The 14,417-nt window shown below is 44.5% G+C and overlaps 1 protein-coding gene across 1 annotated transcript in view; it reads right to left on the bottom strand.

Annotated features, from left to right (window-relative positions):
• Positions 1 to 5,906: 5,906 nt before the first annotated feature.
• TCF7L1 (transcription factor 7 like 1) overlaps positions 5,907 to 14,417 on the bottom strand; it is a 155,095-nt gene continuing 146,584 nt past the window's right edge. Inside the window, exons 5-12 of the mRNA XM_033125566.1 lie at positions 12,370 to 12,502; positions 11,215 to 11,317; positions 10,855 to 10,938; positions 9,974 to 10,117; positions 9,071 to 9,230; positions 8,890 to 8,997; positions 8,076 to 8,151; positions 5,907 to 6,395 (exon numbers count right to left, since the gene is read on the bottom strand). Coding sequence (XP_032981457.1) covers positions 5,962 to 6,395; positions 8,076 to 8,151; positions 8,890 to 8,997; positions 9,071 to 9,230; positions 9,974 to 10,117; positions 10,855 to 10,938; positions 11,215 to 11,317; positions 12,370 to 12,502 — 1,242 coding nt within the window. The 3' untranslated portion in view covers positions 5,907 to 5,961. The remainder of the gene's footprint in view (positions 6,396 to 8,075; positions 8,152 to 8,889; positions 8,998 to 9,070; positions 9,231 to 9,973; positions 10,118 to 10,854; positions 10,939 to 11,214; positions 11,318 to 12,369; positions 12,503 to 14,417) is intronic.

Consider the following 14,417-nt stretch of genomic DNA (forward strand, 5'->3'; position numbering starts at 1 on the left):
AAATCTTTTACCAAATTATTTCAGATGCTTTTACTAAAGAAAGTGAACCATGACTCTGCTTTTACTAAAGAAAGTGAATTGGTAAATGAATCTGTATTTAAAAGAAAAGTCTCTCCAAGTTCCATAAATAAATATTTGACTAACATTAAAGAATAGTGGTTCAGTGGAGATATGTATAGGGAGAGGAATGGCAAATTATTAAGCCTGATCTTGTTTCCACAATACTAGACAGAGGAGAGGAAAGAAGGGTCCAAATCTTGCAGTTTGTGGGCCATGTCCAGGGTTTTATATTTTATCTTAATAGTAATGAGAAGCCTTCAAGGAGGTTTAAGTAGGGAAAGATATAATCAGAGTTGGAAAATTTTGAAGATTAATCTGGTTGCAGGGTAAAGAATCTCTAGGGATGGGGAGAGAAGAGTGGATTTAGGAGTTTCTCGGCAGACTTGTAGTAGTCCAAGTAGTCCAATAGGGACAGTGAGACTGGAGGGAAGTGGTAGGACTCAATAAATTTGGGAGGTAATACCAACAGGCCTTGGAGATGGATTGGATATGGGAGGGAGGGGTGATGGAGAGGAAGGTGTGGAGAACCAGATTTGATGGGGGCAGTCCATAGAAAATGGATTTGCTTCTGGTTGTGTGTTTAAGATGCCTGTGAGACAGTCAAGTAGAGATGTCAGGGAGGTAGCTGGAAATGTGAGCATGGAGTCCAAAGGCAAAATATGGGAACTTTTTTCCTAACTAATTTAAATATTGTTCAAAAAATACAATTGTTAATGGTTTCATAAAAAGTAGTTTATGAGTTTATTATAATTTTTGTGACAGTTCCCTTATTATTGGAAATCTGGATTATTTTCCATTTCCTACTGTTAGTAACAATTATTTTGGTACATTTTAAGATGAGACAGATCCTCAGAAAGATTCAGCAACTTGCTTAAGGTTGTGCTATTATTTTACTCAACCTTTGATAGCAGTGTGTATTCTTAATCTGCCAGTTTGATAGGAGAAAAATAATCCCTGTTTTCCTTGAATATTTATTGCACAAGTAATTTACATGAATTTGGGCAATATACTTAATTGATTTAAGTACCAATTTCTTCACTATGAAATGGGAATAAGTATTGAGAATTAGATAATTCATAGAGTATTTAACACAGTAGCATATAATTAAAGCTCCCAAAAGTTATTGTAATTTTATGTTCATAATACAAAAATTAAAAACAAGGATAAGCCAAAGTAAGAAAATGAAAATATCCTGTAATCCACAGCTATTATCATGAATATTTTGTTAGTTCTCCCTTTTATATAGGCGTCTATGTGCATATGATAGCTTACTAACTGAAACTAAAGCAAGTTATAAAACCATACATACAATTCTTATCTTGCAGACCTTTTTTGTAGCTTTACTGCTAAAACTAGTCATGTCACTTGTCTTCTGGTACACTATCGTCTCCTTGTCTCCTTATTGAACCTACTTTGAGGAATCCCAGTTGTCTTAGAACTGAGTGTTTGTAGAAGGAAAGTGAAATCAACACTATCAAATACAGCACGGAGTTGAAGTAAGATAAGGACTTAGAATTACAATTTCAGTAGAATGGTGAGAGCAAAACCTGGTTGCTGTTGGGTAAGTAGTGAGTGGGAGGTAAGTAGAAACTACCTTTTCTGGAAGTATGGATGTAAAACAGAGGGTTTCTAATATGGGAGAGGATTGAACGTTTTTATTGACTGAGGGAAAGAACTCATTAGACAGAGTGACCAAGATTACAAGACAGTAGTGGTGGAACAAGATACCAAGAGATGAAGGGCTGGGGTCCAGGAGCAGTAGAGCAGTTGACCTTGGGTTGAACCAGGGATTGACTTTGAGATCTGTGGAAAGGCAGTTAGAATGGTCAGAGGGTGGGTGGGTATTTAGGTAGGGGTGTGGGAGAGCAACATAGAGCATTTCAGCTGGCCTCAGTTTTCTTGATATTCTAAGAGGCAAGGCAGTCTTTGAGAGTGAGAAGGTGGGGATTAAATTGGGGTGTTGAGAATGGTGAAGACAAGAGTTGAGGGCACTAGAAGAGGGAGCTGATAAAGGACAAGTGCAGTAACTGAGTGGTATTGAAGGCCTCTCTGATCTTAGGCACCACAGATCTGGAACGGCACTATTTCAGTCGTGTGGTTTTTCTCCAGGCAGTGCTTCTACCAGGGTGGGAGAGGAGTAGAGAAGGCAAATTTTAGCACTAACTCCTGACTCACACCAATTTTGGTTTAAGGGAGTGGCAGCAGGTAACTTTAATAAATCTTAAAATTTCCTTGCACCCCTTCATGATAAAAACACTCAACAAACTAGGAAAAGAAAGGAACGTCCTCAACCTGAAAGACGGCATGTCCAAAAACCTTACAACTAATGTTATACTTAATGACAAGGCTGTATGCTTTCCCTATAAGATAAGGAATAATGATGTCTGCTCTCACCACTTGTATTCAACTTTGTACTGGAAGTCATCAGGACACTTAAAAGCAAGAAAATGAAATAAAGACATCAAATTAGAAAGGAAGAAGTAAAACTATATTTGCAGATGACATGGTCTCGTATATAGAAAATCCTGAACATTTTCTAAAAATTTATCAGAACAAGTTCAGCAAGGTTGTAAGATGTGAGGTCAATATACAAAAATCAATTGTATTTCTATGCATTTGCAGTGGACAGTCTAAAAAGGAAGTAATTCCATTTACAATAGTATCAAAAGAATAAGATCCTTAGGAATAAATTTTACAAAAGAAGTACAAAACTGATACTCTGAAAGCAAAACATTATTGAAAGAAAATAAAGAAGTCCTAAATAAATGAAAAAGACATCCCATGTTCATGAATTGGTAGGCAATTTTGATAAATGGCTATGCTCCCCAAATTGATCTACGAACACCATCCCTATTAAATTCCCAACTGGTTTCTTTGCAAAAATTGACAAACTGATCTTAAAATTCATATAGAAATGCAAAAGAGTCAGAATAGCCAAAACAGTTTTGAAAAAGAACAGTTGGAGGACTCACACTTCCCAATTAAAAACTTGCTACAAAAAGCTACAGTAATTAGGACAGTGTGGTACTGGCGTAAAGGTACATAGAGGAATGGAATAGAATTGATAGTCCAGAAATAAGCCTCTACATTTGTGGTCAGTTAATTTTCCACAAGGGTTCCAAGCTAGTTCAATGGGGGAAAGAATAGTGTTTTCAACAAATGGTGCTGGGACAACTGGCTAATAAGCATATGAGAAGATGCTCGACATCATGAGTTAGGTAAGTGTAAATCAAAATCACAGTGAGATACCACTTCACACCTACTATGATGGCTATAATAATGAAAAAAAAACGAGAAAATAACGTGTTGGTGAGGATGTCGAGAAATTGGCACCCCCACACATTGCTGGCTGGAATACACATGTTGTAGCTGCTATGGAAATGTTTGGCAATTCCTCAAAATATTAAACAGTTACTGTATGACCCAGCAATTCCACTCCTAGGTGTTTATACCTCAAAGAACTGAAGACAGGGACTCAAACATTATACTTTTATGTGAATCTTCATAGCAGCATTATTCACCACAGCCACAATGTGGAAAACAACCAATGCATCCATCAATAGATGAATGGATAAACAAAATGTGGTACATACGTACAACGGCTATAAAAAGGAATGACATTCTGATACACACTACAACCTTATACTAAGTGAAATAAGTATAATATTGTATGATTCTATTTATATGTGGTACCTAGAAAAAACTCATAACGATACAAAGTGGATTAAAAGTCCCTACGGTCTGGGGGGAGGAAGGAATGAGGGGGTTACCGCTTAGTGGGCAGTTTGTTTGGGATGGGATGAAATAATCCAGTGGTTACGGTTGCGTGATGTTGTAAATGTACTTAGTACCACTCAATTGTCCACTTAAAATGGTGAATTTTATATGTATTTACCACGATTTAAAAAAAGCTGTATATCTGAGTAAAAAAACCTAGCAAATACTGATAAAAAGGAAGTCTAAATTATTTTATCAAAACTTAAAAAATCTGATACATGCTACAACATGGATGAACCTTGAAAACATTGTTATGTTAAATAAGCCAGGCACAAAAGGACAAATATTTTATGATTCCAGTTACATGAAATATTTAGAGTAGGCAGATTCATCGAAACAGAAAGTAGATTAGAGGTCCCGGGCTGGGGGCAGGGAGAATGAGGGTTATTGCTTAATAGTTATAGAGATTCTATTTGGGGTGATGAAAAGTTTTGGAAATCATTCGTGGTGATGGTTGCACAACACTGTGACTGTAATTCATGCCACTGAGTTGTACACTTTAAAATGGCAAATTTAATGTCATGTATATTAACCATAATTAAAAAAGAATGAAGTACTGATACATGCTACAACATGGATGAATCTTGAAAATATGCTGGAAGAAGTCAGTAAGAAAGGACCAAATATTGTATTATCCCATTAAAATGAAATATCCAGAATACACAAATCCAAAGACACAAAGTAGACTAGTGATTGGTTGCCTAGGGTTGGAGGAAATGCAGGGTGACCTCTAAAGGGTATGTATGGGATTTCTTTTTGAGGTGATGAAAATGTAAAATTGACTGTGATGATGGATACACAATTCTGAACACATTAAAAACCATTGAATTATACACTTTAAATGAGTGAATTGTATGAATTATATCTCAATAAAGCTGCTACAAAAATTACTGGATACCATGCAAAGCAGACAAAGGATGCCCGTCACATCTTGGCCATTCTAATAAGACAAATGGAAACAAAAGGCTTCCTCCATTTGGATCTCAGTTATCGATATGGACTGGTCGATGCACATTTGAGGCTGGAAGCTGGGTTGGATTCGTCTAATTGTGTCAGGCACGTTTTATATCCCCCTCCGGTAAGTGCTAATGCTCTTTGCATGTATGCAAAAATCTCTCTAGCACAGGGCTTGGTATGAAGAAGGGGGCTTGATTCAACAAAAGGATTAAAACACTCAGAAAAGGTCTTGCAACTGCAATTTTATTTTCTTTTGTGAAAATAAAGAGCTTATTGGGAGTTTAAATTGCTTCAAAAAACCCATAAAAACAAAAAGAAGTACACACAGAAGCATGTGAGGTGATGGGGGAGGGAGGAGGGTCTTTAGAACTTTGGCAGACTGTGCTGGCACTGACCCAGCTGGCAGGAGCCTTGGAGCAGGTCCTGTCTGCCCCTCTGGGACTGTGAAGGGGAGGTCTTGACTGGTAAGAGGGTGGAACACAGACTTCGTCTCTAAGGAAGTGGCAGGCACCTTGAGTCCTTTTAGATGTGGGGAAGAGCCATTTCAGAGGACCTTTTTCCCCACCAAAAGCTGGAGGCTGGCAGGTTAGGGCCCACTGTGGGAAAGGGGATGCTGGTGGAGATAAACCAGGCAAAGGTGTCTTCTCACATGGCGACAGCCTTACACTGGGCAGAGGACGGAGGAGATGAAGGCAGGAACCCATGAGTTGAGCAAAGGAGAAAAACTTGGGCGAGATAAAAGGAAATGTCCAGGCACAGGATCTAGATGAAGAAGCAACAGGCTAGAAGTTGCAGCAATGGCCATCATGCAGACTGAGTGGGGGAGATGAGACGAGGGAGGGGGGCAGAAAGTAACAGAGGTAGAAAGAAGGGTGTCTTCTGCCCAGGTTCATCCCGCACTGCACAGACAGGAAAAATGACACACTACTTTTCAGTTCTCTTTCTTTTAAGGATTTTTTTTTTGTTGGTTTTGTTTTGTTTTTTTAAAAAAGCCTTAAGATCAGCTACTGGTTACATCTACAACACGTAAAGTGCTGTTGTTACCAGCCACTTTACAGAACAGTCCAGAGTGGTCAAATATTGACCAATAAAGTTCCTTTTTTTTTTTCTTCTGAATCATTACTACTCGATGGGTCACGTGACAGCCTGCATAGGTCACAGGGCAGCTTAGTGGGCAGGCTTGGTGACCAAGGACAAAGGCTGGGCCTGGAGTACTGGGAGGGCCTGGTGGGCATGGAGCGTGGCTGGGAAGGAAGGGGGAGAAGTCAGCAGAGCTGTGGGCATGGACCCGAGCGGGAGGGGCCGGGAGAGGAGCGGGGGCTGGCTGCCCATCTGGCCAGAGGACGTGGCTGCAGCCTTCGCTGACAGGAAGGCAGCCGAGTGGAGAGCCAGCTGGGCCCGGCTCTCAGGCTTGGTGGTGAGGGAGAGGGGCTGGGCTTGCTCGGAGTGGGTCGCAGCAGGGGCAGCCGGTGAGGCCAAGGCTGCCGAGGGGGTCGCCGGGGAGTCCAGCATGCTGCCGTGGGAAGAGGCAGGGCTGTCGCAGGGCTTCTCAGGGGGCAGGTACTGAACACATGGCTTCTTGCTTTTGGAGACCAGAGCACCTAGGGGAAAGACACAAGCAAGAGTGAGCAGCTAGTAGCTCTGGTGAGGCTGCAGGAGAGCGCTGGCTGTACATCCCTACTCTGGAAACATAAGAATCCTTCCAAGGAGGAAGTGAGGACCTGCAATTATGTCTAAGGCTTTCGAGACTAGCAGCTGCATTCCAGGATGCCTAGAGCATAGAGAAGGGGCAATGCTAAACGACAAAGGATTGTTCAGTCTCTGACTAGAAAAACGACAGCTCAGGCTATCGCATCATCATCTTCCTCACCTGAATCTCATCATTTTGGGGATGGATCGCCACTCAACTTGCTTTAAAATCTTTGGTTTATGGTATCATTAAAAATAGTGTAGCTCTGGGCCAGCCCGGTGGCTCAGGCGGTTGGAGTGCCGTGCTCCTAACTCCGAAGGCTGCCGGTTCAATTCCCACATGGGCCAGTGGGCTCTCAACCACAGGCTGCCAGTTCGATTCCTCAACTCCTGCAAGGGATGGTGAATTCTGCCCCCTAAAACTAAGATTGAACACGGCACCTTGAGCTGAGCTGCCGCTGAGCTCCCGGATGGCTCAGTTAGTTGGAGCACGTCCTCTCAACCACAAGGTTGCTAGTTCGACTCCCGCAAGGGATGGTGGGCTGCGCCCCCTGCAACTAGCAACGGCAACGGGACCTGGAGCTGAGCTGCGCCCTCCACAACTAAGATTGAAAGAACAACAACTTGACTTGGAAAAAAAGGTCTGGAAGTACACACTGTTCCCCAATAAAGTCCTGTTAAAAAAAAAAAAAAAGTGTAGCCCTGCTAAGCGGTGTGGTATACAGTGAATTTTGCATTATATATATATATATATTTTATTTATGTGTGCTCATATGTAGATGAATATACAAATTAGAAAAAGAAAAAAGACAGAGAGAGAGAGAGAGAGAGAGAGAGAAAGAAAAAGAAAAAAAAGAAGAAAGGGAAAGTAAGAAAGAAAGGGAAAGGAGAGGAGAAGGGAGGGGGAACAAATGCACTTTAAATGGTAACAGCGGTTCTATACTTGTCCTGGAGTGAGTATGAGAGGAGTGACCTAAATGCTTGTCACAGTGTAAACATCTCTGTGCTAGATGTGATTCCGGTATAAAAAGACAGTATATATTTTTGGCACAAAGTGGCCCCCAAACTCGAGCAAACTTTCTTCTGGTGTTCGACCAACCAAACATTGGAGGCAAACCTGATTCTGTTAAATTCACTGATAGGCAGTATGTCAGTCTCTAACGCGCCAGCTTCCTAAAGAAATTTCACAGAATCTTGGAACATTTTCACCTACATTCAGTTCCTAACAGGCATTGATTTTGGAACCTAACCCTCAAATAAGATGCAACTCAACTGAACTGAAAAGCGCCTAGGTTCGAAGTGAGTGACTGCTGGGATCGAATCCTGCCTCCATCATTTAACAGAATAACTGGGAAAATCCCTTTACTTCTCTGAGCCTCCTAATTGGTGATCTCTAAAAAGGGATAGTTGTAACCCCCATTTGAGTATACATGAGGCTCTCATGAGGCAGAGGCCCTAAAAATGGCAGCTGTTATAATAATACAGCACTGTCACTGTATCTGTCGTAGACCCAGGTGTGACGCACAGGTAGGCTGGTGCAGCTGTGAAGCAGGAAGCAGAAGCAAAGAGGTAGAGTCTTCCTTAAGCCTCACCCTCTGCCTCTGGGATTTGCTGCTGGGACTGTGTCTGCGACAGCTGCTTTTCTCTCTTCCTCTTCTTTTTCTTACCCTAAAAAATATGGCCAAAGGAAGAGGTTACAGGGACAGAACAACCAGCTTTTCAGAGGGATGCCCAGATAAGCAGGAGGAGCCACTCAGATCACATGGTCCCCAGGAGTCTCAGCAGGAGGCAGAGTGGGCCTTCCTGGCGTGCCACCCTCCCTTTCCCATTCGTTTCTTTCCCTCCAACTAGGGTGTACTGGTCTTTTGGGAGGCCTCATCCTTTCACTGCACTTGAGGCTTGTTTTTCCATTTCTATCCCTAGAACAGTGGTTCTTGATTTTTCTTTTTTTTTTTTTCAGGGGGTCCTAGGTCCCTCTGAAAATCTAATAAAGCTATGAATCCTCTTACCAGGAAAAAGCAAATAAGAACATACGTACAAAAACCTGCCAAATTTCAGGGAGCTATCAGACAGGCCAGCTGAAGCTCACGCACTGGTCTCTGAGCCCCAGGTTAGGAACCCCTGGCTGGAGACATTCTCCCACCAGAGCTGGCACCTGGCTCATACTGCACCATGAAATAGGGAGTCAGAGGCCGAGTACAGTCAAACGGGAGAGGCACAAATTTATGTCTGTTCTCAGTACCCCCAAACCACGTCCTCGCTGACCCCCTGAGAACTGAAGTGCCTTCCATATTGCTAGAGAAATACAGACTTCTCGCGGGCCTGAAGGGCCCTCCATACACGTCGTCCACTTCTTTCTCCCCCTTCCCCGGCACGTGCTGCCCTGCGGTCTGAGTGGGCACTTACATAGTTGTCCCGGGCTGACCAGGTCGGGTAGAGCTGCGAGTGCAGCTGCCGCTCCTTCCGGGCCAGTTCGTAGTACTTGGCCTGTTCTTCTCGGGACAGGTTGTGCCACTGGGGGAGAGACAGGGAGCGATGAATGCAGGGGCCGCCTACTGTGCAGCCTGCGGGTAAGGGCACATCTTACCTTCCTTCCCAGGATTTGGTTAATGGCTGCACTTTCCTTCAGGGTGCACTCAGCCACCACCTTGGCCCTCATCTCCTTCATATATAACATGAAGGCATTCAGAGGCTTCTTCACGTGGGGTTTCTTTTCTTCCTCCTTTTTCACCGAGACCGGTGATTTCCTGGGAAGTCACAAGGCTGTAGATTAGCAGGTGTCAGCTGTCATCCAACTCACCAATCCCTGCCTCTCACGGTGACTAAGAGCCCATTGCCTCTGGGGAGGGAGAGGAGTGGCTTGACGCTGATTCAAGTGGCTTGGTACTAATTCAGGTGGCCTGTGGCATCTTCCACTAGGGGTTCCAACCCTCTGAGTGACCTCAGGCCATATTCTACAGAAGGGTAACTTCCTGAGGAAGGAGCAGAAGGTGGTGGTGAGAGCTGGGATGCACGGGTCACAGGTGATAACGAGGAAGGGACACAGGGCCCTCTGGGTGAAAACTCAGGGTGGTGCTCTCTCAGCCCTGGGGCACTGACCGGCTTTCTGGCCCTTTGCAGCACAGTGGACGAAGCGCAGGCCTTGGTGCCAGTCTCAGTTCTGCCACCAGCCAGCCATGTGACCAGGGGGAAACTCTCCTCTCTGTGCCTCACGTTTTCATGTGTATTATGTGGGGAGGGAAGCTAAAAGCTTTCTCAGATTCTCTTGCCGCTCCTAAATCCTGACTGTGAAACTTGAACGTGAGTAAAGATGCGCAATGTCTCTGAGAGGATGGGAACACAGAGTGTCAGAGGGAACGATTCCCGGGGGGAGAGGATATGGCTGAAGGAGGCTGCTGGGCTGCCCGCTAAATGCCAACAGGAGAGAAAAACAAATGGCAACTGCTGCCCCGAGACTGACCACCCCCAATCCAGGCTGCCTGTTACTCACGCATTCACGGCCGGGCTCAGGCTGGGGGGTGCTGGTTCCTGCTTGACGATGGGGGAGACGATGGCGGGGTGGGGAATCCCTGAGGTGGGCAGACCAGGATGGGCCGGAGCCACCATGTGAGGGGAGAACCGACTGGAAACCAGGCTGTGTACCAGGTGGAAACAAAGGACAGTGGAGGGATTTAGGCTGAATGCTTCTCGCCCAGCAGGGGACATGACGGGCTCCCGGCAGTGCAGAGGCAGGTAAATACCTCTGCTACGGCAGAGTTTGAGGAACAGATAGCCGTTCCCAAGCCTTGCTGGGCAGAAACAGATTTGGGAAACACCCAACAAGACTCCCCTTCCCTACAAATGCATGGGCTTCCTCTATCTGGTGCTGGAAGCAGGTGGAATGAAAAACAAAGAAGATGTCGCGGGTCAGTCAGTGGCCAGGGGACACAATGAGAAAATAAGGGCGTATGTGGACTGCCTTTCCTTTGTCACTGGCAGTACCATGGTCAGGTAGCAAAAATCCCTTTATTATTCCCTCCCTGACATAATTTTAGGAAAAATTAATTTTCTCCTAGTCTTTCGCTTCAGTGATTGTACTCAAAATGCTTCAGTGTCACAAAGCCCAGCATGCAGGGGGCGTGGCCAGAGGGCTGAGTGCCAGGGCTTTGAAATTCTTCTCTTAGAGAGACTGGGAAGAGTGATCCTGTGGGCATGAGGGTCCTTCCCCCCATGGGACCTGAGCCTTAGCAAAGAGAGACGGGGAGGAAAGGTGAGCCAGGCCTCCTCATTTACTGCCAAGAAAGCTGTCCAGTGGTCAGAAATGGCAAAGACCCCGCAGGGCACCATTCCCTGCACTGCCATTTCATGCTCACAGCCTGTCCCCAGACTCACCTGGACATCGAGGCGTTCATGGCGAGCGCAGGGTAGGGGTGCCGGAAACCACCGGGAGGAAGGGAGTACATGGGCTGTCCTTGCCTGCAGGGGCCAGAAGGAAATCTGGTCAGCATATTGGCTAAAATGGGAACGTTCAGGACAGGAGAGGAGAGGAATTAGGAAGACAGGATGAGAAATCAAGGGCAGGAAGGAGGAAGTAAGGATTGGGAATAAGTTGCGGGGAGGAAGGGGAACCCGGAGGTGTGAGTCCTGGGATTTGGTGAGAGGGCTCCCCTTGGGCTGGGGCGCCTGGAGTTCAGAAGGCAGAACTCAGCATAAGGGAGGAGAGAGGGTAGGTAAGGCTGCAAGTTTCCTTACTGTGGGACGAGCCAGCCGAGGGGATGGGGGATTTGTCCGACAGCTCCGGGCGACAGTGGGTAATACGGAGACAGCTCAGATGGGTGAGGGGGCCGGGGGATTCCTGCTTCCAAAGAGAGATATGTCAGACTGTTCCCTGTAACACCTTAAAATACCATCATTCAAGAGGTTCCTCGCCCTGTGTCCACCGGTGTTCTGGAGCCTGGAAGGCCCTTTCTTTCATTATCCTTGACCTCTGTCACCTTCCCAGCTCCGTTGGCCAGTTGGTCAAGGACATATTCAGGGAAGGCAAGACTAATGCAGCTTCTCTCTGGCTACCTCTCTGGCTACATGGATCCCATTTGTCGGCAGGAGTAATTTCCAGCTTCTTATACAGGAGTTAATATAACCTCTAGAGGGACAGGAAATCCTGGACAGACAGATCCAAGATACCCCAGTCATCAGCTAACTACTTCTCTAGAAAACCCACCTCATCTGTGGAGAAACAGACTTTGGATTTGCAGCCCACATTTGTCTTCCTTATTATCTGTAATTTGTATTAGTAGTGATTTCTCTAAAGAGGGGCTCCCCAAATGCTTTGAGCCGTGGCAACTCTGTGGGCATTTTATGAAGACTATGGCTCCCTGGTACAGACAGGTACGTTGAACAAGTTAAAAAAAAGAAAACAAAAAAACAAGCCAACTCAGCCTTGCTGCTTATAGCCTGACTAGACTTGATTACTCTATTTGGAAGTGTTCAGTGTAGGGTAAGGTCTCCGTTTGGGAGGCACAGTCTGCAGTGGGCTAGATTTCAAAGCCAATGAAAAATGGGATTTTTTTTTCCCTTCTAGCTCCTTCCACTCCCAAAGTGGTAAGAGCCTCTAAAGAAAAAGAAACAGAGAAACACCAAGTGCTCACTGTGGAGCCAGATCCTGTGCCCCATCTCATTTAATTTCCTTCCATCCCCACAACACCCCTGTGGTGTAGACGGTACAGATAAAGCACCGATGCAGAAACTGAAAAGGCTAAAGTTAGTGAGCAAGACCACAGACGACTGAGAGTCGGAGACGTAATTCGAACCCACGTCAAATGGGTGCTCCCTGAGAAGAAAAGCCTGCCCCGGCCTGGCCTCCCCAGAGCTCTGCACGTGCCCCAGCCCACGCAGCAGCAGACTCACCTGTCTTTGGATCAATGTCTGGGGAGAGATGTGTGGGAGGGGAGCCGGGGGAGAAGTGGTCGTTGCTGTAGGTGATGAGGGGCGTCAACGGGTGCATGTGATGCGGGTGCTGAACAACAGGAACTTTATTAGACTGAAAGACAGAGAGGAAAAGACTAGGGACAGTTGCCAAGGAGACGGAGGGTAAAATCAGCTGTTATTCACTGAGTCGACTATGTGCCAGGTATTTTCCATGCCACATTCCATTCAGTCCTCAGATAGCCCTTGAGAGAACGTAGCAGCAGAGAAGTCTACACAGCAGAGAAGAATCAGCAGAAGTAGAGGAAGGACTAGACTCACTCCAACATACCTTCTGCAAAGCCACCCTCTATTCCTGATTCACTTCATCTGTGTGCTGTGCTGCTCAATTATAAGCTGTGCTCTGTGTAATCTGAGTGACTTGAAAAAGGTTCAGAACATACGTTCCAAACAAACTTCACAGAAATAGCAGCACACAAGTGCAAGTCTGAGACTGGGAACAGAGCAACGGGGGAAGTGTCATCATGAGATCTCACATAACCAGTCACCCACCAGCACGTAGAGCCCTTCTCCCCGTAGTACTTCACTCTGCTGACCTCATTACCCCATTTCATTTAAAACACTAGTGAAGGAAGGAGTATGATTATTTTATACAACTATTAAGGAAGAAAAAAACCACTTAACATATATCATTGACACACCCTCATTTCAGCAACGTTAAAATGAGAAAAATCTGTGCGTCCTAGAATTGGTAAACTGAATTGTTTTAATGTAATCTAATAGGATCTTTCTCATAAAAATAGCTACAATTTATTGACCACCTACACTACAAGTGCAGAGTTAGGCATAGTGTTTCGTCCTTATTATAACCTAGCAAAGAAGCTATCAATGATTATTGTCATCTAAGGGTTGAGGAAAATGAGCTCAGAAAGATTAAGCGACTTAGCCCAGGACACAGAGCAGGTAAGTGGCAGAACTGGATTCATGTAACCCTTCACGGCTCTAACAAACCAGTGTTTTCTCTTCTATCTGCCTCCCCAAGAAAGTGATCAAAACATTTCAGTCAGAGAAAAAGGATAGTCATATTTTTTTTTCTTTTATAAGAAGGTAAATGAGTTACAAGTAGAAAAGAGACTTAACAAAGAGATTTGTAAAAAGGATGATTTGGAGGCAGCCCAAGAGCTGGAATTCCAAACTGCTGTCTCACAGTTTGAACTTTTCATTTCATAGATCCCCCGAGCCCTTTTATCCTTTCATTTGGTGCCCATAATGCAAACTCCAATCTGTACGTGTCCTAGGTATCTGTGTGCTGACAGTATTCATGTCCCATTTTCAGTAAGCTAAGCAGAGGCAGGGACTGGAGCAAGACCGCGAACCCAGGGCTTCTGCTCCCAGACCCACAGACGTGAGGCAGAGAATTCGGACCGTTCTCAACACTACCACTAGGTGGCGCTGACACCCGCCTCGGCCCTGCAGGAACCTCGATTCTAAGTTCCTATCACCTCCCTCAGAGGGTTCATTTGATATTGCATAAAAAATTCTACAGTTATTTTCTTCTTACTGTTTTCATCTGTTCCCTTACTTTTGAAGATGTCTCCATGTACATGACCATATTGCACAAATAAAATATAAAAATTATTTTAAGGGCAGATTTCTAGGAACCTGGTTCATCTAAACGATGCATTGGGGTTTCCCGGAAACAGCTTTGTCTAAATGGTTATCTTTAGTATTATAAAAGCAATAGTTATTATTAAAGTGATAGTAAATGATGGAAGAATTACCCAGAATGATTACAATAAAAAAAAAAAAAAACAGAAAAACTTCATGATGTAAAAAAAGGACTAAACAGAAGCACACTGAAACGTAAACAGTAGGTGTGTTTAAGTGATGGAACTACAGGTGATTTTGTTTTTGTCTCCTTTTCTGTATTTTCCAACCTTAATTATCAACTACTTAAAATATATACTTACGAGGAACACAAATTTTCTAAAATAGAAACTATGTTATAAAGCATTTAGAAAACAATCACA

The sequence above is a fragment of the Rhinolophus ferrumequinum genome, chromosome 13, assembly GCF_004115265.2.
Source record: "Rhinolophus ferrumequinum isolate MPI-CBG mRhiFer1 chromosome 13, mRhiFer1_v1.p, whole genome shotgun sequence".
Taxonomy (NCBI): Eukaryota; Metazoa; Chordata; class Mammalia; order Chiroptera; family Rhinolophidae; genus Rhinolophus; species Rhinolophus ferrumequinum.